The sequence below is a fragment of the Rhinatrema bivittatum genome, chromosome 2, assembly GCF_901001135.1.
Source record: "Rhinatrema bivittatum chromosome 2, aRhiBiv1.1, whole genome shotgun sequence".
In the NCBI taxonomy this organism is placed as follows: domain Eukaryota; kingdom Metazoa; phylum Chordata; class Amphibia; order Gymnophiona; family Rhinatrematidae; genus Rhinatrema; species Rhinatrema bivittatum.
In genome coordinates, this window is record NC_042616.1 from 378,489,855 (window position 1) to 378,512,744 (window position 22,890).

Genomic DNA, 22,890 nt, shown 5'->3' on the forward strand with positions numbered 1-22,890 from the left:
ACCTGGGTGCAGATACTTCCACAGACACCGATGACTTACCTTCACCCTCCTTCTCCTACTGAAAGTAGAAAGCGTTCTCCTCCAGAGGACCTTTCTTTCATTATTTTTGTGAAGGAAATGTCGGAATTGGTCCATTTTCAGCTTCAGATGGAGCAAGATGATGGAGCTTCTCCAGTTCCTGGATGCCCCTGATGCTTGCTGATCTCAAATCACTTCTATTCCCATTCATCAAGTTCTTCTTGACCTCCTCAAAAGGAACTGGGAAAACTCTGGATCCATTGCCCCAGTACACAGAAAGGCTGACACTACCTATCTAGTACAGTCAGCCCCTGGCTTTCAAAAATCTCAGCTAGACCACCACTCAGTTCTGGTAGAATCAGCTCAAAAGAAAGCAAAAAAGGACGAAGCCCTCACTCTTCTACCCCCTCCTGTTAAGGAACACAAATTCCTAGACAATATTGGTCGACGAGTGTTCCAAGGGGCCATGCTCATCTCCAGAATTTCTTCTTACCAGCTGTACATGACCCAATACAACAGAGTCATTTTCAAGCAAATACAGGACTTCTCTGAAACCCTGCCTGACCAATTCCAAGAACATCTTCAAATCCTTGTCAACAAGGGGTTTGAGGCAGGAAAGCATGAGATAAGAATAGCTTACGATATCTTCGACACCTCCACTAGAGTGTCTGCAACTGCCATTTCGGCAAGACGCTGGGCCTGGCTCAAGTCTTCTGACCTTCGTCCAGAAGTACAAGACGGGCTCTCTGACCTGCCCTGTATAGGTGATAATCTGTTCGGTGAACAGATTCAACAAATAGTGGCTGAATTAAAGGACCATCATGAGACCCTCAAACATCTCTCATCGATACCTTCTGACTTCCCTTCTAGACAGCCCTTCAAGAAGGAATCTAAGAAGTCATTCTTCTGCCCAAGGAAGTACTATCCTCCACCAGCAAGGTCCCGAGTTATGAGGCCTTATCAAAAATCTCAGCCTCGCCAGCCCCGGAAGCAAAAGCCACAAGCAGCTCCCCAGCCGGGGCTGCTTCAGGTTTTTGACTTTCCCTTGGAGAGCAGCAGCCTGATTCCTCTGCCAAGCATAACAGTGGGAGGTCGATTGTGCCAATTTCACGGCATGCGGCAATCAATCACAACCGACCAATGGGTGCTAGCAATCATTGCTCAGGATTTCCACCTAAACTTTCTTGCTCTTCCACCGGACTCACCACCTCTACAAGCGTGGAGAGTAACCGACCACTCTGTCCTTCTGGAGCAGGAGGTTTCCCTTCTTCTCCAGTTAAGAGCAATAGAACCCGTCCCTTTTTCGCAACAAGGCCTAGGGTTCTATTCCCGGTACTTTTTGATCCCCAAAAAATCCGGGGGGCTTCGTCCAATCCTGGACCTACGTGCCCTCAAGTACCTCCAGCGAGAAAAGTTCAAGATGGTAACCTTGGGCTCGCTTCTACCTCTTCTACAAAGAGGAGACTGGCTCTGCTCTCTGGACCTCCATGTCGCATACACCCACATTGCGATATCTCCAGCTCATCGCAAGTACCTCAGGTTTTTAGTAGGCCCAAAGCACTATCAATACCGAGTGCTTCCATTCGGCCTAGCATCGGCACCACGAGTCTTTACCAAATGTCTCGTAGTTGTCGCAGCCTTTTTCAGGAAAGAAGGTGTTCACGTCTACCCCTATCTAGACGACTGGTTAATCAAGGCCCCAACCCAGCAAGCCGCTCGATCGTCCCTGGATTTGACCCTACACACTCTAATTTCTCTAGGATTTCTCGTCAATTACGAGAAATTCTATTTAGTCCCATCTCAAACCTTGTCGTTCATTGGGGCAGACTTGGACACCTTACAGGCCTTTCTACCTCAACAACGAGTGCAAACCCTCGTATCCCTCGCTCACCAGTTGCAGTCTCAGTATACAGCAACAGCTCGGCAATTTCTTGTCCTTCTCAGACACATTGCGTCCTCAGTCCATCTCACACAATGGCCCACTTGGCCATGAGGTTCATGCATTGGACTCTGAGGTCACAATGGATTCAAGCGACTCAGCCTCTGTCAACCATTGTCCACATCACCGACGCACTCCGTCAGTCTCTCGCCTGGTGGAAAGATCAGAACAATCTCCTCCAGGGACTGCCTTTTCACCTACCAGATCCTCAACTCATTCTCACCACCGATGCTTCCAACTTCGGGTGGGGAGCTCATGCTGAACGATCTACAGACACAAGGATCTTGGTCTCCAGAGGAAGCCAAACACCAGATAATTTCCTGGAGCTTCGAGCAATGCGATATGCTTTCAGAGCTTTTCAGGATTGCCTATCAAATCACGTTATCCTGATTCAGACGGACAACCAGGTGGCCATGTGGTACATCAACAAGCGGGGAGGCACAGGCTCCTTCCTTCTGTGTCAGGAAGCTGCGCAGATTTGGGCGGAAGCGCTCTCCCACTCGATGTACCTCAGGGCCCACCTATTTGCCAGGAGTGCACAATATCTTGGCAGACAAACTGAATCATGTCTTCCAACCGCACGAGTGGTCTCTCAACCGCTGGGTAGCGACCTCTCTCTTCCAGCTATGGGGTTATCCCCAAATAGACCTCTTTGCGTCCCCTCAGAACCACAAAGTGGACAATTACTGCTCCCTCATTCGGAGCGAGCACTCTCAGCCCAGAGATGCATTCTCCCTCTCGTGGGCAGCCGGTCTGCTTTATGCATTCCCTCCACATCCTCTTCTCTCGAAGACTCTCGTGAAGCTCCGTCAGGACAAGGGAACCATGATTCTGATAGCACCTCACTGACCACGCCAAGTGTGGTTTCCCATACTCCAGGAGCTCTCCATCCGCAGGCACATTCCCTTGGGAACAGACCCGCTTCTGATCACTCAGAACGACGGATGTCTACGCCATCCCAATCTTCAGGCCTTGTCCCTGACGGCATGGATGTGGAAAGGTTAATCCTTCAACCACTTAACCTTTCAGATTCGGTTTCTCGTGTCCTGATTGCTTCACAGAAGCCTTCCACAAGAAAGTCTTATTCCTATGAATGGAAAAGGTATACATCATGGTGTTCTTCGCAATCCCTTGATCCTTTTCCTGTCCAATCCCAAGGTTTTTGGACTATCTCTGGTATTTATCGGAATCAGGTCTAAAGACCTCTTCCATCAGAATGCATGTCAGTGCGGTAGCCGCCTTCCATAAAGGTGTTGGACATGTCCCTATATCGGTACAACCCCTTGTAACACGTTTTCTGAAAGGCTTGCTCCATACCAAGCCACCTTTACGTCCTCCGACCCCTTCTTGGGACCTTAATCTGGTTCTTGGGCGGCTCATGAAACCACCATTCGAACCTCTTCACTCCTGTGACCTAAAATATCTCACATGGAAAGTGATTTTCCTTTTGGCTATCACTTCAGCTCACAGGGTTAGTGAGTTACAGGCCCTAGTTACCTATCCACCTTACACTAAACTCCTGCAGGACCGGGCGGTACTCCACACTCACCCTAAGTTTTTGCCTAAGGTAGTTTCGGAGTTTCACATTAATCAATCCATCATACTACCTATCTTCTTTCCCAGGCCCCACTCCAACCCAGGGGAACAGGCTCTGCATATCCTTGACTGTAAACGGGTTTTAGCGTTCTACCTAGACCGTACAGTTGCCCACAGGAAGAGCACTCAGTTATTCGTCTCTTTCCATCCCAACAAATTAGGGCAACCTGTGGGTAAGCAGACTATCTCCTCCTGGTTGGCGGACTGCATATCTTTTTGCTATCAGCAAGCAGGCATTCCTTTTCAAGACCGTGTTAAAGCACACTCTGTGAAGGCCATGGCGACATCAGTAGCACCCCTATGATCGGTGCCGCTTCCTGACCTTTGCAGGCCTTCCACCTGGAGTTCTCTCCACACTTTCGCAGCCCACTATTGCTTGGACAAAGCCGGAAGACAAGATTCCATCTTCGGCCAATCTGTCCTGCATAACCTATTTCCAACATGACGTACCTACACCCTTCCGCCTGCCCGGTGGGGTTCAGGATGCCCTCTACCAAATTCCACCCCAGTTGTTGTGCCTGTTGCACGCCTTTGGGTACATTTGGTGCATGTTCGGACATCCTCAGCTCGGTACTCACCCATATGTGAGGACTACCATCCTGCTTGTCCTGTGAGAAAGCAAATGTTGCTTACCTGTAACAGGTGTTCTCACAGGACAGCAGGATGTTAGTCCTCACGAAACCCGCCCGCCGCCCCTCAGTGTTGGGTTCGTAACATTTTCTTGTTTTATTTTTTCGGCACTGCCTGTAGCTATCAAATAAGACTGAAGGGAGACCCCTGCTGGCTGCAGGGTTAGTGCCCAGTAGGGGCCAGTCAAAGTTCTGGAAACTTTGACAGACGTTTTCCGTGATTGGGCTCCATCCTGATGATGTCACCCATATGTGGGGACTAACATCCTGCTGTCCTGTGAGAACACCTGTTAGAGGTAAGCAACATTTGCTAATTCCAACCCATTAGTGGCCATGATGCTGCCATATGTCAAAGGGTCCTTGTTGGAAGGGAGGCATAGAGATACCCTGGTAACAGTATTTCTAGTAGTTTCTAACACCCTAATTACTTCTGTGGTTGGCCTATAATTGTATTAAAAGTATTGCTTCATTACATGCCAGGTCATGACCTGGTATAGTGCTTTGTCTACCTTTGTATTAGATGAAAGCCTTTTCTTGAAGCTGTTGGCTAACAGTATTGCTGAGTGGCAGGACAATAGTGGTGCCTGTGATGGAAGCAGAAAATCTACTATGTTGACATCTCCCTAATGGGCATTTAGGGAACTTACCGCATGCCTCTTCCTGCTTGGCATGTAGCTGCTGCAACCTGTCCCCCTCCAGGCATCACAGCTCCCGGGCTGCCACCTTGAGGTCCTCAATCTATACAGAGGAGAAGTAGGAATAAAATGCTCATAGTTAAATGTAGCTGGTTCTGTGACCTCCTCTAAGATATATTTCCAATCATTCCAGTAAATCCTTGACCCAATGTGACAGTGGATATTACAAGCTGTCCCTTCAACTTTTGGCCACCATCCTCTCAACCCCTCTATTTCCCTCTAGATATTCACCTCACGGGAGTAGGAGGCTTTGTGGTTAAATTTCTGCCGAAGGATCAGCCAGGTCTCCCTCATGGTCCTTGCATCTCGGCATAATCCCTGGATGGGGAAAAGCAGCTCCTTGAACCTTACCACCAGGGATGCCAGTTTGGCCACGTTCTTGGTGGTGAAGCTCAGCTGTCTTGCAGGTGAGAGGGAGGGAGCATTTTGGAATGAGCCCACCCTATCAAAACCAGAAGTGTTTGTGCGCATGAAAAAGTTCCCAAGTAAGTTTAGGGGTGGAGATGTATATATTTTTTTAAATAGAATTTTGAAAATACAACCAGAGAAACTCTTGTATAGAACAATGTATAAAGTTTAGAAGAAAAACATACCAAGCTCAGAAAAAAAATCCCTTTAGCCTGAAAAAATATAGGGACCTATTCTAAACAAGAAAAAACTTTAAATCAAGAAAATAGGAGAAACTTAGCATCAATCAGAATAATAAGCTTGTGTCGCTGTCCTACAGAAGATGTTGATGGGAGAAGATACTAATGGAGCACTTTGCAGTTGTCTCCGGGTATTTTTAAACCTGCTCAGATGGATCTATGAAGATTCTAAATTATAGCAAATCTGCGCAGGCCTATATATACATGTATATGGGACCACATGGAGATGTTTCTAAGTTATCCTCCCTTTGCCAACTGTGGGATGAATTTTAAAAGCCCGATGTGCATCAAAGCTGAGAGATATGCACAAAAGTCAGGCCAGCGCGTACAGTGTGGATTTTAAAAGGAGTACATATCTCTGGTAGGTGCCCAAAACATTTTTGACAAAAAAGGGATGGGGCATTGGCATTCCAGGATATATAAATGAAACCGGCACATTAATACTTATATATGCACAAGAGCGTGTCTGCTATTGATAGTGTGCAAGTCCTAAAACAAATAAATTAGGCTAGTCAGCAGGATTTTAAGGGGCTAACGGAAAAAAGGAGGCTAATTAGGGGGCTTAGAAAGTCCTATCCTTTACCTTAATGAACTGGGTAAACTGGTAATTGCATCGGCGCACGTGTCTACTAAAATCCCCCACTTATGTGATAGAAGCCCACATGCGCATATCCTTATAAAATTGTGCTCACATGTACACGCGTACAGCCTATTTTATACCATGCAAGCATATACACGTGTATGTTGCAAACCAGCATATATGCGAACATGTGCACCCGCACGCCAAAATCAAAGTTACCGTCCCTGTGTTTAAATCTGCTGTTCAGCTATTCCCTTTGTAGATACGATGTTTTTTGTGTTCAGTCCTTTACCTCTGTTCAGACTTCAGTCCAGTTGTGATTTTGGCGACTTTGACATCTACACTAAATGCAGGCCCAGCGCAACTGGGTGTGCATACTGTGCATTTGCACGGGGCAGCACACCCGCGGGGGGGGGGGGGGGAATCAGTGGCAGCAGGAGAAGTCACTAGGCCTAACCCACTGGCAGCCAAAGAAGGAGAGGCTACAGGCCACCGGCATGCAAGCCACCGGCTGCTGAAAATGAGAAGACCATGTCTTCTGTTTGCATGTGTGCGCACACCTGCTCCCCCCAAGCAGGATGATCAGTAGACCATTGTGGAGCTCATCCCACCGTGGCCTGAAGACAATAGGAAGCCCACAGGGCAGTGGTAGAGCTCATCCCACCACTGCCCGATGACAACAGGATGCCTTGTGTGAGCTTGTATGTGTGTGTGTGTGTGAGTGAGTGAGAGCCTGTGAGTGTACATGTGTGTGTCTGTGTGAGATCCTGTGTGCTTCTGTGTTTGTGTATGTTTGTGTGCCTGTGCGAGCCCATATATCATATAGGCACTCACAGGCGTGCACAAACACATATATAATGTATCTGTGAGGGAGAAGGAAGCCTGTGTATGTTAGAGAGAGGGAGTGTGTGAGAGAATGACTGTGTTATTGTGTGTGTGTGAGAGGGAAGATAAAATTTGAGCGGCTCTACCTCCTCCAATCCACGACATTCTCAGGGTGACGAAATTAGAAGATCGCAGGTTTGGAGAGCAGAAGATGTTTTAATCCATATTAGTTTTAATTATTGGGTGTAATTTGATGATTCTGCTCTTTCAAAATATTTATTTTGGGAGGGAATAGAACATTCTTTATTGGATTTTTTTATTCATCAGATGTTTTGAAATATTTTATTGCTGTTTGGGAAATTTTGGATATTCTAGTCATTATCTGATTTGACACATTCTTTTTATGACTATGATTTTACTATTATGATTGATATTTCTTGATTTTATTATTTAGCGTTTTATGAAGAATGGTAATATTTCTGTTTTTCTATTGTTGCTTTGCATACAGCAGCCTGGTTTCCTAATAAGAATTTTATTGGTGTTCTAGGGCCTGGTGTAATATGTGCAGTATTGCCTTTTCATTGAAAAGATTGTTAGGGTTTTTTAGATATGGGATGTTTACTATATTGTAATGGTAATTCTCACAGGACAAGCAGGATGGTAGTCCTCACAAATGGGTGACATCGAGGATGGAGCCCTGTACGGAAAACTTTTCTGTCAAAGTTTCAACAAGCTTTGACTGACACTGGCACACTGGGTGCACTGAGCATGCCCAGCCTGCAATTATCCCTGTGAGCCACAGGTGTCTCCCTCAGTCTTCTTTTTTCCGCTCTGCAGTCAGCATAGCGGTTGGAGCTCTGTGAGGATTTTTTAACTAATTACCTCATGGAAACACTTAACTTTCACTTCAAAAAACACTTTTCCCTGCACAGGTCTCCCTCCGCGTACGTTTTTACGACGCTCGGTGAGTACTAATTCTTATTTTTCGGTCGGTTCCTGTCACTATCTTAAGGCTGTTAACTGACTGAAGCCTTCCCTTCCCCCATTTTTCAGTTAGCTTTAAACAGCTTGCGAGTATCTCTGTGACACTCTGCTTGCTTATGCTAGTGGGGTAGGGATTTTTTCCTTAACTTAGGACCTCTGTAGCTTCAAGTCCTTCGTTCCCTGGTACCCTCACGCAGTCGATACCCTATCGCTACAACCGGGACCCGCCTAAAACCGCCCTGGGCTTTTATATGTCATCAGCGCCCCTCCCCCCACGGTGCCCTGATGCCTTTATCCATGTTTTTTGCTTTTCAGTGCTACCAGGCCTTTTTTCCTCCTACGCACTGTTTTTTTCCTTGGGCTTCCTCGGTGCCGTCCCTACCCGGATGCATGCCATTGACGCACACGCTGTTAGTCACTGCCATGCATACTCGGGTCGCCGCCACCGCTGCCCGAGACACTTTTTAAACGATCCCAGGGTCACTTCATCGATGCCAACCCCCCCTTTTGGGGATGCCATCGATGCCCATCCTCCCCACCGATGTCCAGCCCTTTTCCATCGGTGGGCATCGGTGCCACATCGATTCGTCGGTGGGCATCGATGCCGGATGGTCCCCATCAGTGGACATTGGTGCCGGATGGTCCCCATCGATGGACATCGGTGGCCGGATGGCTTGTCCGTTGATGGGCATTGGTGCCGGATGGCCGTCCGTCGATGGGCAGTGGTGCCAGGTCCTTTGCATCGATGGACACCGATGCCCAGGTGTTTCATCCATGGGCATCTATGTTAGAATGCATCCATCGAGGGCAGTCGATGCCAGGCTGCTCCCATCGGTGAAATTCGATGCCCAGGTGGGTCCCATCGGTGGATATCCATGCCGGCTCGATTCCGTGGATGGGCGTTGATGCCAATGCCAGCCTTATGGCTGGCATCGATGCCCATGCCGATTCCAGGACTGGCGTTGATGCCGGGATGGAATTCATCGACTGGGAGAATCCATGCCATCGATTCCATACGTGTCCATATCGATGCCACCGACCACAAACGTGTCTGGGGGCACCGATGCCATGTACACTTGGAAATCTGAGTCTGTCCAAATCGATACCGTCAACGTCTGTGGCCCTATAGTTGATGCCCGTGGCCATGCCACAAACGGCATAAATGCCCGCCTCCATGCATCGATGCCCTCGACACCTCCGTTTTCCTTCGGTGTCCTTGACGCCCTATTGATTCGACTTCGACTCAGTCGATGCCGGTATCTTTTTCAATAACGGCAATGTTTTTCGATTATTCGATTCCACATCGTTTCAAAGATACCTATGCCACTGCTGTCAGTGCCCGTCACTGTCATCATTCTCCTGGCCAGTCATCGACGATTTTTCATACCCATTTTGATGAATCCTCGAAGCCCCTTAGGTTGCCTTCAATATCGTCAATAACCGACATAGCACCGCCACATAATACCCTCGCCTCCTCACATTGCTCCACGCTTTGGGTTCTTTTTTAAGCCCCGTATTAGCTTAAGACACTCCATTGTGTCAGGAGCAGAGCAGGCGTGCTGACAGTTCGTCATCGATCGCCTTCCAGGACGACGAGGGCTTCCATCTCGGCGCTGGGGAAAGACCGGGCCGAGCACCGTGGCACCCATCATCGCCGACATCGTGATCGTCCGCCGCTGACGCCATCCAGCACATCGGTGCATCCTTCTCCAGGCTGGACAACGCTCGGGCAGAGCGACATCACCACTGCCATCAGCACTGTTCCTACAGTTTTGGCAGTCCTTGGTGATCCAGAACTTCCGGATCCAGGTCCGACAGCTTCTGCATTGGCGTCACGACACATCGAGCCGCTGTGTGTGACGAGGGAGGGGAACATGAGTTCCGTTAGGGCTCCTCTGTTCCTGGCGTGCCCCACCGTCAAGTGGTGTGGGACTATGGCCATCTGTTACACTTAGCAGGTCTAAACGCCACTCACCGGCCTGGCCTGTCTCCTCTGTACCTGTGCCACCATACCGGGTTTCAGAGCGAGATGGACGTTTACGTCCCCGGCCTTACCCTCGAGGACTCCGGAGACCGTCGGGGTCAACAATCTTCACCGGCTCGTCTTGCGGCGATCCACGTCGGATGGTAAGTACCCGCTTCGGCGGCATTCCCATAGAGTTGTGTTCTCCCATTCGGACCGTGGTTCGAAAAGTTCTGGGTCATGTGCCTTTTAGAACTGTATTAGTGTCACATATCACTATGTTAGCTATGTTAGCCACAATATCAGGAGAACCCCTCTATCTTCTTGGGATTGCAGCAGGGCTTCTTCTCTTGTCAGTAACAAGTCCCTGTGCCGACCAATGCTCTGACTCTTGGTTCCCTCCCAACCAAGGTCCAGCTGCATTGGCTGATCTGCTAAACATGAGATTCAGCAACCATTGCCCCATGTACAAGTCCACCTTGGGGCCTGGCCACAGGTCTCAGTGTCTCCTTGTACAGCATACAGAAATGCGGGTACCACTTACCGCTCACACACCTGCAGGAGCCTACATGATATCCTCCATTGGGACACCTCCTGGTCTCCCATCTGGTCAGATATCAGAGCGGCCACCCCACCTTGTACCAAAGTCCCGGTACACTCCCCCAGGCGCTACGAAGTGCAGAGGGGAGAAGGGAGGGGGGTTGGGAGTTTTAATTGCACTATTCTTTCTTTTAACAGAAAATAGTTACTCTCCGCACATCCTGGACCTAAGAAAATCCAACTTTCTTTAGACGTCACAGGTACAATGGTATCTTTGGTTACCATCACTCCATACTGCAGTAAGTACATTATTTTAATGTTTCTATGTGCTTTATGGTGAGTCAACATTACAACCCCAAGCTCTGCCGCCGGCACCAGCTTCGGTAAGTGAACTGTCTCTTGCATCACTGTTGGTGAATGCTGTTTTCCTCTGCGGAGTGTAACATCATTCACTTCCTTTCAGTACATGCAAAGAGCTCTCACTTTTTCAGGACTCACTATACATTTACTAACTGGGATTACTGTCACTGCCATAAATCCCTTCTGTAACACTTCTGGACACCACAGTCTTAAGACCCTCTTGTCCAGCATGCGCACAGACATTCTGATACATTGTTATATGTCCCTGCGCATATTTTCCATAACCTCAACCTTTCAACTTTTCATGGTTGGGCTATGGGGTTTCTTCCCACTATGCATTTTTTCTCATAATTCAAAACTGCTATGGGTTATATTCAGTGACATTCTATACTCAATGGACCTAAGTGGTTTCATTGCTTTCGTCCCTGATTCTTATCCCAGTTCGAACTAGGACCTAGTCTCCTTCGACTCATGCTCGCAATTCCTTAGGGTTATAAAGTTTCTCCTGAAAGCTGTCAACCCATTATGCATCTATTGCACTCCAGCATAGTTTCTCATAAACTTCCTGGGCGTTGCACCCATGAGTTATGCCCTTATGCCTTCCAATACTGCTTTTGCAACAATTCTTTGTGCATACAGACAGACAGCATAGGGACAATGTGCTTTCCAACTCATAAGCACGCACAACCTCTTAGCTGCTCTGCTAGACAGCTGCGCAGCTCTACCCTTGGCCCTTGTTCACTTCATGCGTCTTTGGGCCACATATCTAAGAGATTTAATGAACGCTCTATCTGACCTTCTCCACGTAGGTTCTATCCTCTCGAATGGTCTCAATTACATGTGTACAGGGCAAATCTTTTAACGCTGAGTTTAACTAAACTTTCCTCTGCGTCTGCATCATTCCATACGATGCACAGGTTCTGCTCCCTACACATGTTTCCTATGCGTTCCCTTAGATGCCTTTTCTTCCATCAAGGGCCTCTTCAATATATCTCTTCTGCTGCCTCTTGTAGCCAGCATTCTTCTAATGTTGAACTGGGATGGGGTTCAGTATTCTTTTCCCCACTCCCTGACTGAGATCAGTATGCTTCCCATACTTCTCAATCCATCATATCAGTAACCTTTTATTCCCTCACCAGTCAGTCCCAAATCATAGACTTACTGATGTTCTTAGGTTCTGGTAGCGTCACAAAACCTTCTAAACATAAATCTTGCCGTTTAATATGGCAGGCTTTACCTCCTGACGCTAAAAAAAAAAAAAAAAAAAAAAAAAAAAGAGGTATTACCCCTTTTACTTTTCCACCATTTTTTCTTACTCCCTCGGATTCTGTTCTCCAGACATCCTCCACATAGATACACCCTTTCTCTTAGGAGGTGTATCGTTTTGGGAGTTGGGTTCCCGTTTTCGGTAATCCTCTCTGAGTCGGCTTACCATGGATTATCCACTGATCAAGCCGCCTCTATTTCTCTAATCACGGAATGAACATATATATTCTCCTTATAAGTCTCATACATTCTACGTTTGAGCCTTTCCATTCCTCTCTTCCACAGTTTGGCAAGGGAACTTCTTTCCCTCTTAATGTCATTCCTGCCAGCAGGGTCCGTGAGTTATGCACTCTTTCCATACTCACCTGACTCCGTTCCTCTGCCACTGAGTAGTTCTACGCATTCAACTTTCTATCCTTTTCAGGTAGATGTTGTATCTCCTTTCCTCAGGAAATACTCTATTAATTTTTCCTAACCTCTCTCTCTCTCGCCCTAGGGAGAGACTGGGTTTTCCACATTCATGGACAGTAATGCTGCGCTTACATTCTATCTACATTGCACTGCATTCCATGTGAATTCCACTTGACTCTTTCCTTCATGCAAGGGTCAAGCTGCTACTTCCAGTGGCCACACAGACCTAATCCTTCTGATTAAGTGGTCTATATTTCCTTTCCTACCAACAAGCAGACATTTCACTACAACACTGTGGGTATCCACATACTGTTGTGTCCGTCTTAGCCTTAACAGCTTCCCTTTGGTTACTGCTGCTTGTACTTTTTTATCAGGTTGCAGCCTGGAGTCCTCTCCATACCTTCACAGCCTATTATTGCTTACATTTGACTAGCCGGCATGCTCCATGTTTGGCCAGTCCGCCTACTCTTACTTTTTTCAATTCACTACCCAACATCCTTCCACGAACCCATTATGGTGTTGCGGATGCCCTCCGTTCCCATTTCCACCTCAGTTGTTACGCCTTTGCGCATCTGCGGTGTATCTGGTGCATTCCCGGGCATCCTCAGCTCGGTACTCACCCATTTGTGAGGACTACCATCCTGCTTGTCCTGTGAGAAAGCAAATGTTGCTTACCTGATGTAACAGGTGTTCTCACAGGACAGCAGGATGTTAGTCCTCACGAAACCCGCCCGCCACCCCGCGGAGTTGGGTCTGTATACTTTTATTTTAGTTTCGCTTGCGCTTTTTAGCTATAAGACGAGACTGAGGGAGACACCTGTGGCTCACAGGGATAATTGCAGGCTGGGCATGCTCAGTGCACCCAGTGTGCCAGTGTCAGTCAAAGCTTGTTGAAACTTTGACAGAAAAGTTTTCCGTACAGGGCTCCATCCTCGATGTCACCCATTTGTGAGGACTAACATCCTGCTGTCCTGTGAGAACACCTGTTACATCAGGTAAGCAACATTTGCTTTCTGTTTGTTCATGGCTTTCTGAGGGCCAAGCTCACACCCAATATGCATTACAAAAAGTCTAAAGGGTAGATTTTTAAAAAGTTGCGTGCATGGAACATGGGGGTTATGCACGTGGCCGAGCCTTGTGTGTGCCATATGCATTTTCAAAGGGGCCCAGCCACGCGTGTAACACTTGTTACGCGCAGAACTGCCAGGCCTCTTTGAAAGATCAGGCCTGGGAGCATGTTCTGGCCAGGGAGGAGCGGGGCAGGCCCGAACAGTGCCATTCATCACTGTCCCGGAGCCGTGCGCACAACTTACTTCAGGTTGGGCCCTGAAGTAAGTATTGAAACAAAAAAAAAAAGGAATAGGTAGGATTTAGGGGTTGGGGAGGAGAGGGCAAGGAGAAGGGAGGTTAAGGTAGGGGGTAGGGAACTGGGGAAGGCCGGGATGCGTCGCCGCGCAAAGTGTGCATAGATCCTCCCGCCCTTGCGCGCGCCACCCGCACATACACACGCAGATTATAAAATCCGGCACGTATGTGTATGCGGCCCACATATATTATAGCATGCGTGCGCCGGCACACGCATGTTATAAAATTGCCACGTCCATGTGTGTGCGCCAGGAAGTGTGTGCACATGGACATGTGCGGGTTTCTTTTAAAATCTACCCCTAATTCTATAGGAGTTCCAAGTGTCCTTTTTTGCAGAGTTTTCTGGTTGGCACCACAAAAGTGCATGTAAAGATAATATGCATGTTGTAGGTGTTGTTTTTACCTCAGAAGACTGTACTTTTGAATGTTCTTTTTTTTTTTTTTTTTATTTATAGTTTATTAGGATTTTAAACAATTCCGTTATAAAATCAAAAAAGAATGAATTTTGTGTACAGAAAATATCTTTTATAATCTCTTACAATAATGTTACATTCACATCAAGATTCTTAGTCCACATTATGGGAGGATATTTAAAAAGAAAATAAACATTATAATAAATTTGTAACACAAAGTTACTTACTGGAGATGGTTTGGTTTTTTTTGGCAGACTATATCTCAATCTTTTCCTTTATCTTCCAGAAAGGTTTCCAGGTGGGTGGGATCATGAAAAATAAATTTATTCTTATGAAGGACAACCACACATTTACAAGGGAATTTTAAGAAGAATGAAGCTCCCAAAGCGATAACTCTGGGCTTCAAGACCAAAAATTGTTTTCTCTTTAATTGTGTGTTCCTTGAGACATCAGGAAATATCTGTACCCTTTGCCCACAAAATAGGAAATCCTTATTCTTGAAGTACTTTTGCATTATTAGACTTTTATCATTTTCCCTACATAAAGTAACTAACAGGGTAGCCCTTTGTGGAATATCATCCACAGAGGATTCCAAAAAAGAGGTCAGATTAGGTGACTGTTGCTGAACATTATCCATTGCTTCCCCCTCCACCTGGGTCCTTAATCTAGAATCATCACATAATAAATTTTCGATATACTTTTATCATCTATTGTCGAGATAGACAAATACTAATAAGTATTTTTTCAGCAACTCATTGGCAGATAGGAGCCTAGTAACAGGAAAATTCAGGAATCTCAAATTCCTGACCCTCAGTTCATTTTCCAAGTTCTCCAACTGTCTATGAGTCGGCAAGCTATCCTTAATATAAGAGTTATTAACAGCCTGCAAAGTTGAAACTTGTGCTGTAGTTATTTTACCCAACTCTTCTAAATTCTTTAAATGACTATCATGCACTTCTAAAGCATTTTTAAATTCCATAGAAGTTTTGTCATTCTGACTTATAGCACTAGATACAACTTTCTGTAATTCAGTTATAGCCTTCCATACATCTCCCAAAGTTATATTTTGGAGGTCTATGGGTTCTGTCACAGGAACCTGCAAACCAGAACTCACCATGTTCCCACAATCTACAATCCCACATGGTGTTGAATTCACAACTCCTTGGTCAGTACTTTGGGGTGTTTGGCCAGGCAATTCTATCAAAGATTGAGAATGCTGCATTTGACCAGGGCTGTTAGAAGCACCAGAGGAAAAAGAAATATCTGGTATGGTATCCCGAGCAGATTGACTTACTCATCTCATCAGGTGAGCGTCTATAGGTCCCCTTACCACTTGTACCGCTGGTGATGAAGTCCAAAGTTTAGTCTTTCTCTTCCTACCCATAAAGGTATAGGAAGAACAAAAAGGAAATTCTTACCAAGGGGCGCGCGGCTTTGGCCGCGTGCCGGCGGCTGCGCACCGCACCTGCCTCAAATTTATCCGGCGTTCCGGCTCCCCTGGATGACGTCACTAGAGGGACGTGGCTACGGGTATAGTCGTGTTGTTACCAGCTTCTGATGTTTTTGAAGCACTTCCGACTTAAACCCCTTATGGCCTCTCCTCTCCTCTCACGGAGAGGTATCTCCGCACGAAGTCCTCCGAATTAGGCGCCGCACCTGCCTCGAATTTATCCGGCGTTCCGGCTCCCCTGGATGACGTCACTAGAGGGGCGTGGCTATGGGTATAGTCGCGTTGTTACCAGCTTCTGATGTTTTGAAGCGCTTCCAACTTAAACCCCTTATGGCCTCTCCTCTCCTCTCACGGAGAGATATCTCCGTACGAAGTCCTCCGCTGAATGTTCTTTTAATGTAAAATTTGTTATAAATGCATAATTTAATTGTGTGTGTCTGTAAAGGGTGGGGGGGGGGTGGCATGTTTGCAAGGCTGTAAGGTTTGCCTAGGGTACCTAATACCCTTCCCTATCCATGGGTTCTGGGGTGGAAGGGCGTGTCAGTTTTTTAAAATATAGATTGCAGGACGGAGCTGGGCTTTATTTGATGGGCCCGGGACAGACATTGAATGAATCGGGGGGGGGGGGCAGCAGCAGCACAGTAATTTTTTGCACAGGGCAGTAAAAATAGCTAGCTGACATAATGGAGGCTGTCAACTCCATTTGTACTGCCTTCATATGGTTCTCAAAATGTTACCAATTTAACTAGTTACAATGGCTACCTTTGACCTGGCATCCCAGAGATAAGCAGGTTTAGTATTGCTGTGCCAAATCCACCAAGGCATCTGGTTTCCCCCTTTTATTTTCTACCATTATAAAAAAAATTTCCTTGCTATTAATGAGTGTACAAAAGTGTGTACCTGAGGGTTACCTTGAACTTGGGTTTCGAAAGGCAAATAATCAAATTCAAACAATCCGAAACCTCTTTGTCAATAGTATATAAAAAATAAATTGTTATAATTAAAAACCATTTATAGATTTTTATAGATGCATATTTTTTCTTGCTAGTTTGTTAAAATAAGTAAAATTTTGCACATTTATCTGCTTGTTCCATTACATAAATGTGGGCTAAATATTTTCTATCTTATAGTCTGGTTAAAATTCTTAAACAAGTAGCAATGATTATGGCATTACCAGTAGTACTGAAAAATGGTCAATCTTGAGTCAGTGAACATATAGAGATCTATATTCAGTGGCACTAGCTAGTTAACTCAGAAGTTATCTGGCTGAATATTTGGACACTTATCCACAAATTTGGCCGGATAAGTTAGGGGCATTCTAGGGGCGTAATTCTGAAATTCAGAGTTAGTTGGATAACTAAGCCTGGTTGTTCCGCAGACCTGTCCTAAAGTTAGCTAGATATACTCGGAAGTGCAGCCGCTGTGTGGCTCAGCTAGTTAGCTGGATAAGTTTATCTGGCTCGCTAGTCGAGCCACACAATGCTAATATGGACCTCTAAGTGAATATTCTTGGAAACAATTTGTGCTCTTTTGGTAACTGGATTTATTTTCTTCTCAAACAGTTACATCATTGCAGTAGGACTGGAAAGTGGGAGGATTCATTTGTATAAATGGAAATTGTGTGAAAAAGATCCATCATCTGCTGATTGGACAAAATATTATGACACAGACTTAAGGTATATAACTTTTGAGTTGTTTTTGGTTTTTTACTATTTGCCGTGTTTATTGGTACTGATTCTTGATCTTGCTGTAAGAAGAGTATACAGAATCATAATAGTAATCAGTAGGGATGTGAATCGTTTTTTGACGATTTAAAATATCGTCCGATATATTTTAAATCGTCAAAAATCGTTAGAGGTGATATTTAATAGGAATTCCCCCGATTTATCGTCAAAAATCGTAAATCGGGGGAAGGGGGAGGGCGGGAAAACCGGCACACTAAAACAACCCTAAAACCCACCCCGACCCTTTAAAATAAATCCCCCACCCTCCCGAACCCCCCCAAAATGCCTTAAATTACCTGGGGTCCAGTGGGGGGGTTCCGGTGTGATCTTTTACTCTCGGGCCTCCGGTGCGTTGTAGAAATGGCGCCGGCGCTACCTTTGCCCTGTCATATGACAGGGCAAAGGTAGCGCCGGCGCCATTTTGTTTTTTGTCCCCTGACATCAGGAGCGTAGGAGATCGCTCCCGGACCCCCGCTGGACCCCCAGGGACTTTTGGCCAGCTTGGGGGGGCCTCCTGACCCCCACAAGACTTGCCAAAAGTCCAGCGGGGGTCCAGGAACGACCTAAACTTGAATCGTTTTGCCGTATGGCAAAATGGCGCCGACGTCGGGGGACAAAAAAACAAAATGGCGCCGGCGCTACCTTTGCCCTGCTGTCATATGACAGGGCAAAGGTAGCGCCGGCGCCATTTCTACAACGCACCGGAGGCCCGAGAGTAAAAGATCACACCTGGACCCTCCCTCTGGACCCCAGGTAATTTATGGCATTTTGGGGGGGTTCGGGAGGGTGGGGGATTTATTTTAAAGGGTCGGGGTGGGTTTTAGGGATGTTTTAGTGTGCCGGTTTTCCAGCCCTCCCCCGATTTACGATTTACACGATATTTTAAAAAACAAAACCGTGACGATAAGATTCCCTCCCCCCCCCAGCCGAAATCGATCGTTAAGACGATCGATCACACGATTCACATCTCTAGTAATCAGAAGAGTTAGCTTATTTACAGGTCGGTGCAATACCGTGAGCTGGCCGCTGTGCACTGTTCAATACAAGTGGATGCAAAACGGGGATTAATATGTCTAAAACACACATCCAACCGAGCACATAGCTAATAGCGCTCATCACATGTAAATTCATGTTGATGAGGCTATTGGCTATTTCCCACAATGCAAAAAAAAAAAAAAAAGTGCGCCCGACACGCATATTTTTACCCTCAAAAATTGCGAGCCCTGGAGCAGGTGTTAATTCTTGAGGAGCCTGAAGAGTTTACAGAAAAGCAGAAAATACAGCTTTTCTGTAGTTCCTCTGACTTAATATCATAGCGATATTAAGTCGGAGGAACCAAAAAAGGAAAAACCTTAAAAAATTTTAAAACAGTGTGCTGGCAGTCAGGTTAGGAAAAGGGACGCTCATAAAATGGAGTGTCCGTTTTCCTAACCCGCTGACAGCCACCTTTCCTGGGTGCCGGCTGCCAAGGAGGCACTAGGGGTGCACAGTTTTCCCTAGCATCGCCTTTTTACCGCAGCAGTCCATTTACACATTACATTGGGCACCCCAGAGAGGTGCATTGGCACGCGTTAGGAGAGCGAGTGCTCAATCATGAGCACTTGTTTTCCTTGCACCGATATTGCATCAGCCTGTTAGAGTCTTGTGATAGTATGTTGCCAGATTGACAGGGAAAAGAAGCATCATCCCTGAGATAAAATGATTTCTTCACCTGTTTACCTTGCCTTTGTTCTGACTTTTCCTGCTCCTACTGCCCAGTAATAAGCAAGCTATTGGAGAATTTTGCCTAACTTGTGGCAGGAGAATGAGCTCTCCAGTGTTCAGATTTTCTCTCTGCCCTCCTGATAGTTCATGGACAGCCAGACAATAATATTGTGTTGAATCTTCTGTGGCTTTCTGTTTTATGATGATAGAAATGAAAATAGATTTTTAGAGCCAGGTACAGGCTGAAATCTGCTTTTTATGAAGGTAATTTTCAATAGTGTGTATAACTGAACAATACACCCATAAGTATATGCACCTGTAGTTTTTCCTGTATTTTATAAACCTTACAGCGAGAGCTACAAAATAAGTGTAACATGCATGTGGTAAAGCAGAATTGCTTACCTGTAACAGGTGTTCTCACAGGACAGCAGGATGTTAGTCCTCACATATGGGTGACATCACAGGATGGAGCCCAATCTCGGAACACTTTTGTCAAAGTTTCTAGAACTTTGACTGGCACCTACTGGGCATGCCCAGTATGGCACCAACCCTGTATCCAGCAGTCTCGTCTTATAGTAAAAAGTACATGCGAAAAATAAAATAAGAAAACGTAAACTAACCCAACAGCGCGGGGTGGCGGGCGGGTTTCGTGAGGACTAACATTCTGCTGTCCTGTGAGAACACCTGTTACAGGTAAGCAACTCTGCTTTCTCATAGGACAAGCAGGATGGTAGTCCTCACATATGGGTGAGTACCGAGCTGAGGATGCCCGAGTAATGTACCAAATGTACCCAAAGACATGGAATAGGCACAAAAACTGGGGTGGGATTTGGTAGAGTGCATCCTGAAGCCTGAATGGGTTGGTGGAAGGATGTTGGTACTTCAGTTCGCAAATAAGTTGCGTAGCACAGACTGACCGAAGATGGAATCTTGTCTGCCAGCCTTGTCTAAACAATAATGGGCTGCGAAGGTGTGGAGAGAGCTCCAGGTAGCAGCCTTACAGATGTCAGCAAGCGGCACCGAGCGTAGGTGCGCTACTGATGTTGCCATGGCCCTGATAGAGTGTGCCTTGACACGGTCTTGAAGCGGAATGCCTGCCTGCTGATAGCAAAAGGAAATACAGTCCACTAACCAGGAGGAGAGAGTTTGCTTACCCACAGGATTACCCAATTTGATGGAATTGAAGGAAACAAACAATTGAGTGGATTTTCTGTGGGCAGCTGTACGGTCTAGATAGAAAGCTAGAGCTCGTTTACAGTCAAGGCTATGCAGAGTCTGTTCTCCTGGATTTCAATGGGGCCTGGGAAAGAAAGTGGGTAGTATAATGGATTGATTAATATGAAACTCCGACACTACCTTAGGCAGAAACTTAGGGTGAGTGCGGAGTACTACCCTATCATGCAGAAGTTTAGTGTAAAGTGGGTAGGTGACTAAAGCCTGTAACTCACTAACTCTGTGAGATAGCGGAGTTCACAGGATTGGAGAGGCTCAAACGGCGGTTTCATGAGCCGCCCCAAAACCATGTTGAGGTCCCAGGAATGGGCCGGAGGGCGCAGTGGAGGTTTAAGGTAGAGCAAGCCCTTCAAAAAGCGTGTTACAAGGGGTTGTACTGAAATGGGTACATCTCCGACACCTTTATGGAAGGCGGCTACCGCACTGACATGTACCTTGATAGAAGAAGTTTTGAGGCCTGTCTCTGACAGGTGCCAGAGATAGTCCAGAAACTTTGGTTTGGAACAAGTGAAGGGATCGATGGACATGGAAGTACACCATACCATAAACCTGTTCCATTTATAACGATAAGACTGCCTTGTGAAAAGCTTTCGTGAAGCTACTAGGTCATGGGAAACCGGCTCTGAAAGGTTAAGAGGTTGAAGTATTAACCTTTCAACATCCAGGCAGTCAGGAGAGGGCCTGGAGGTTGGGGTGACGTAAGCAACCTGTCATTCTGAGTGATCAGAAGCGGGTCCTTCCCCAGAGGAATGTGCCCGTGCACTGATAGGTCTTGGAGAATTGGAAACCAGACCTGGCGTGGCCAGTGAGGGGCTATCAGAATCATTAGTCCCTTGTCCCTTCACAACTTCACGAGAACCTTTGAAATGAGTGGAGGGTACGCATAAAGGAGACCGCTGGCACACGAGAGGGAGAAAGCGTCTCTTGGCTGAAGGTGTTGGCTGCGAGTGAGGGAGCAGAGGTTCCCTACTTTGCGGTTGTGGATCGACGCAAAGAGGTCTATGTGAGGGTAACCCCAGCGTTGGAATAGTGAGTCCACTACAGTGGGGTTGAGGGACCACTTGTGCGCTTGAAAAGTGCGACTCAGCTTGTCTGCCAACACATTGTCCACTCCTGGCAAGTAGGTGGCCCTGAGGTACATCGAGTGGGAAAGGGCCTCCGCCCATATCTGTGCATCTTCCTGTCACAGGAGGCAAGATCCCGTTCCCCCTTGCTTGTTGATGTACCACATGGCCACCTGGTTGTCGGTTTGAATCAGGATGACCTGGTTGGAATGGTGATCCTGAAAAACCCTGAGAGCATATCTGATTGCACGAAGCTCCAGGAAATTTATTTGGTGTTTGGCTTCCTCTGGAGACCAAATGCCCTGAGTTTGCAGGTTTCCAACATGTGCACCGCAGCTGAGTTTGGAGGCATCTGTTGTCAAGGTTATTTGAGGTTCTGGAACCTGAAATGGAAGGCCTTGTAGCAGATTGAATTGGTTTGACCACCAAGCCAGCGATAAGTGGAGCTGTTTGGTGATGAGGACAATGATGGACATTGGCTGAGAAGACTGAATCCACTGCGATTTTAGAGTCCACTGCATTATTCTCATGGCAAGGCGGGCCATGGGAGTGACATGCATCGAGGAGGCCATATGACCCAGTAAGATCAGAAAGTGACGTGCAGTTGAGTGTTGTCGAGACTGCAGTCGATGGGCCAGAGAAGCGAGAGTGAGAGCTCGATCCCGAGGCAGGAAGGCTTTCGCTTTTAGAGTGTCCAAGTCGGCCCCTATGAATGATAGGGTTTGAGAAGGAACTTGCCTGGATTTTGGATAGTTTATGAGGAACCCTAGGGAGAACAGGGTATGCAAAGTGAGACATAGGGACGTCAGTGCAGTTTGCTGAGTGGGAGCCCTGATCAACCAATCGTCGAGATAGGGGTAAATGTGGACACTTTGACTCCTGAGAAAGGCAGCATCTAGTACGAGGCACTTGGTGAAGACTCGTGGGGCAGATACTAGGCCGAATGGTAACGCTCGATATTGGAAGTGTTTTGGGCCTACTAGGAACCGCAGGAATCTGAGATGTGACGGAGTAATTGAAATGTGTGTGTAGGTGTCCTGGAGGTCTAGAGAGCAGAGCCAGTCTTCAGTTTGGAGAAGGGGAAGAAGAGAACCCAAGGTCACCATCTTGAACTATTCTCTTTGTAGGTATTTGTTTAATGTGCGAAGATCCAGTATTGGGCAAACACCACCTGACTTTTTTGGTATCAGGAATAGAACCCCTGCCCCTGTTGGGAGAGAGGCACTGGCTCTATTACTCGGGACTGGAGGAGGAGGGAAACCTCCTGCTCCAGGAGTGATGAATGGTCGGATGTTCCCCACATCTGCCGAGGTGGGGAATCCGGTGGAACAGAGAGAAAGTTGAGGTGGTAACCCTGAGTTACTACAGCGTGTAACTCAGGGTTACCAGGTTCCAGCCTCCGACGGGAATAGTCGGAAGTGGAGGCTGGGTACTGCTCTCTAGGAAGGAGTCAAAAGCCAGACGCTGGACCTGGCTGGGGGGCT

The 22,890-nt window shown here is 46.8% G+C and overlaps 1 protein-coding gene across 1 annotated transcript in view; it reads left to right on the forward strand.

The window, feature by feature from the left end:
* ELP2 (elongator acetyltransferase complex subunit 2) overlaps nucleotides 1-22,890 on the forward strand; it is a 751,239-nt gene that overhangs the window by 714,203 nt on the left and 14,146 nt on the right. The window contains exon 22 of the mRNA XM_029589989.1: nucleotides 17,244-17,357. Coding sequence (XP_029445849.1) covers nucleotides 17,244-17,357 — 114 coding nt within the window. The remainder of the gene's footprint in view (nucleotides 1-17,243; nucleotides 17,358-22,890) is intronic.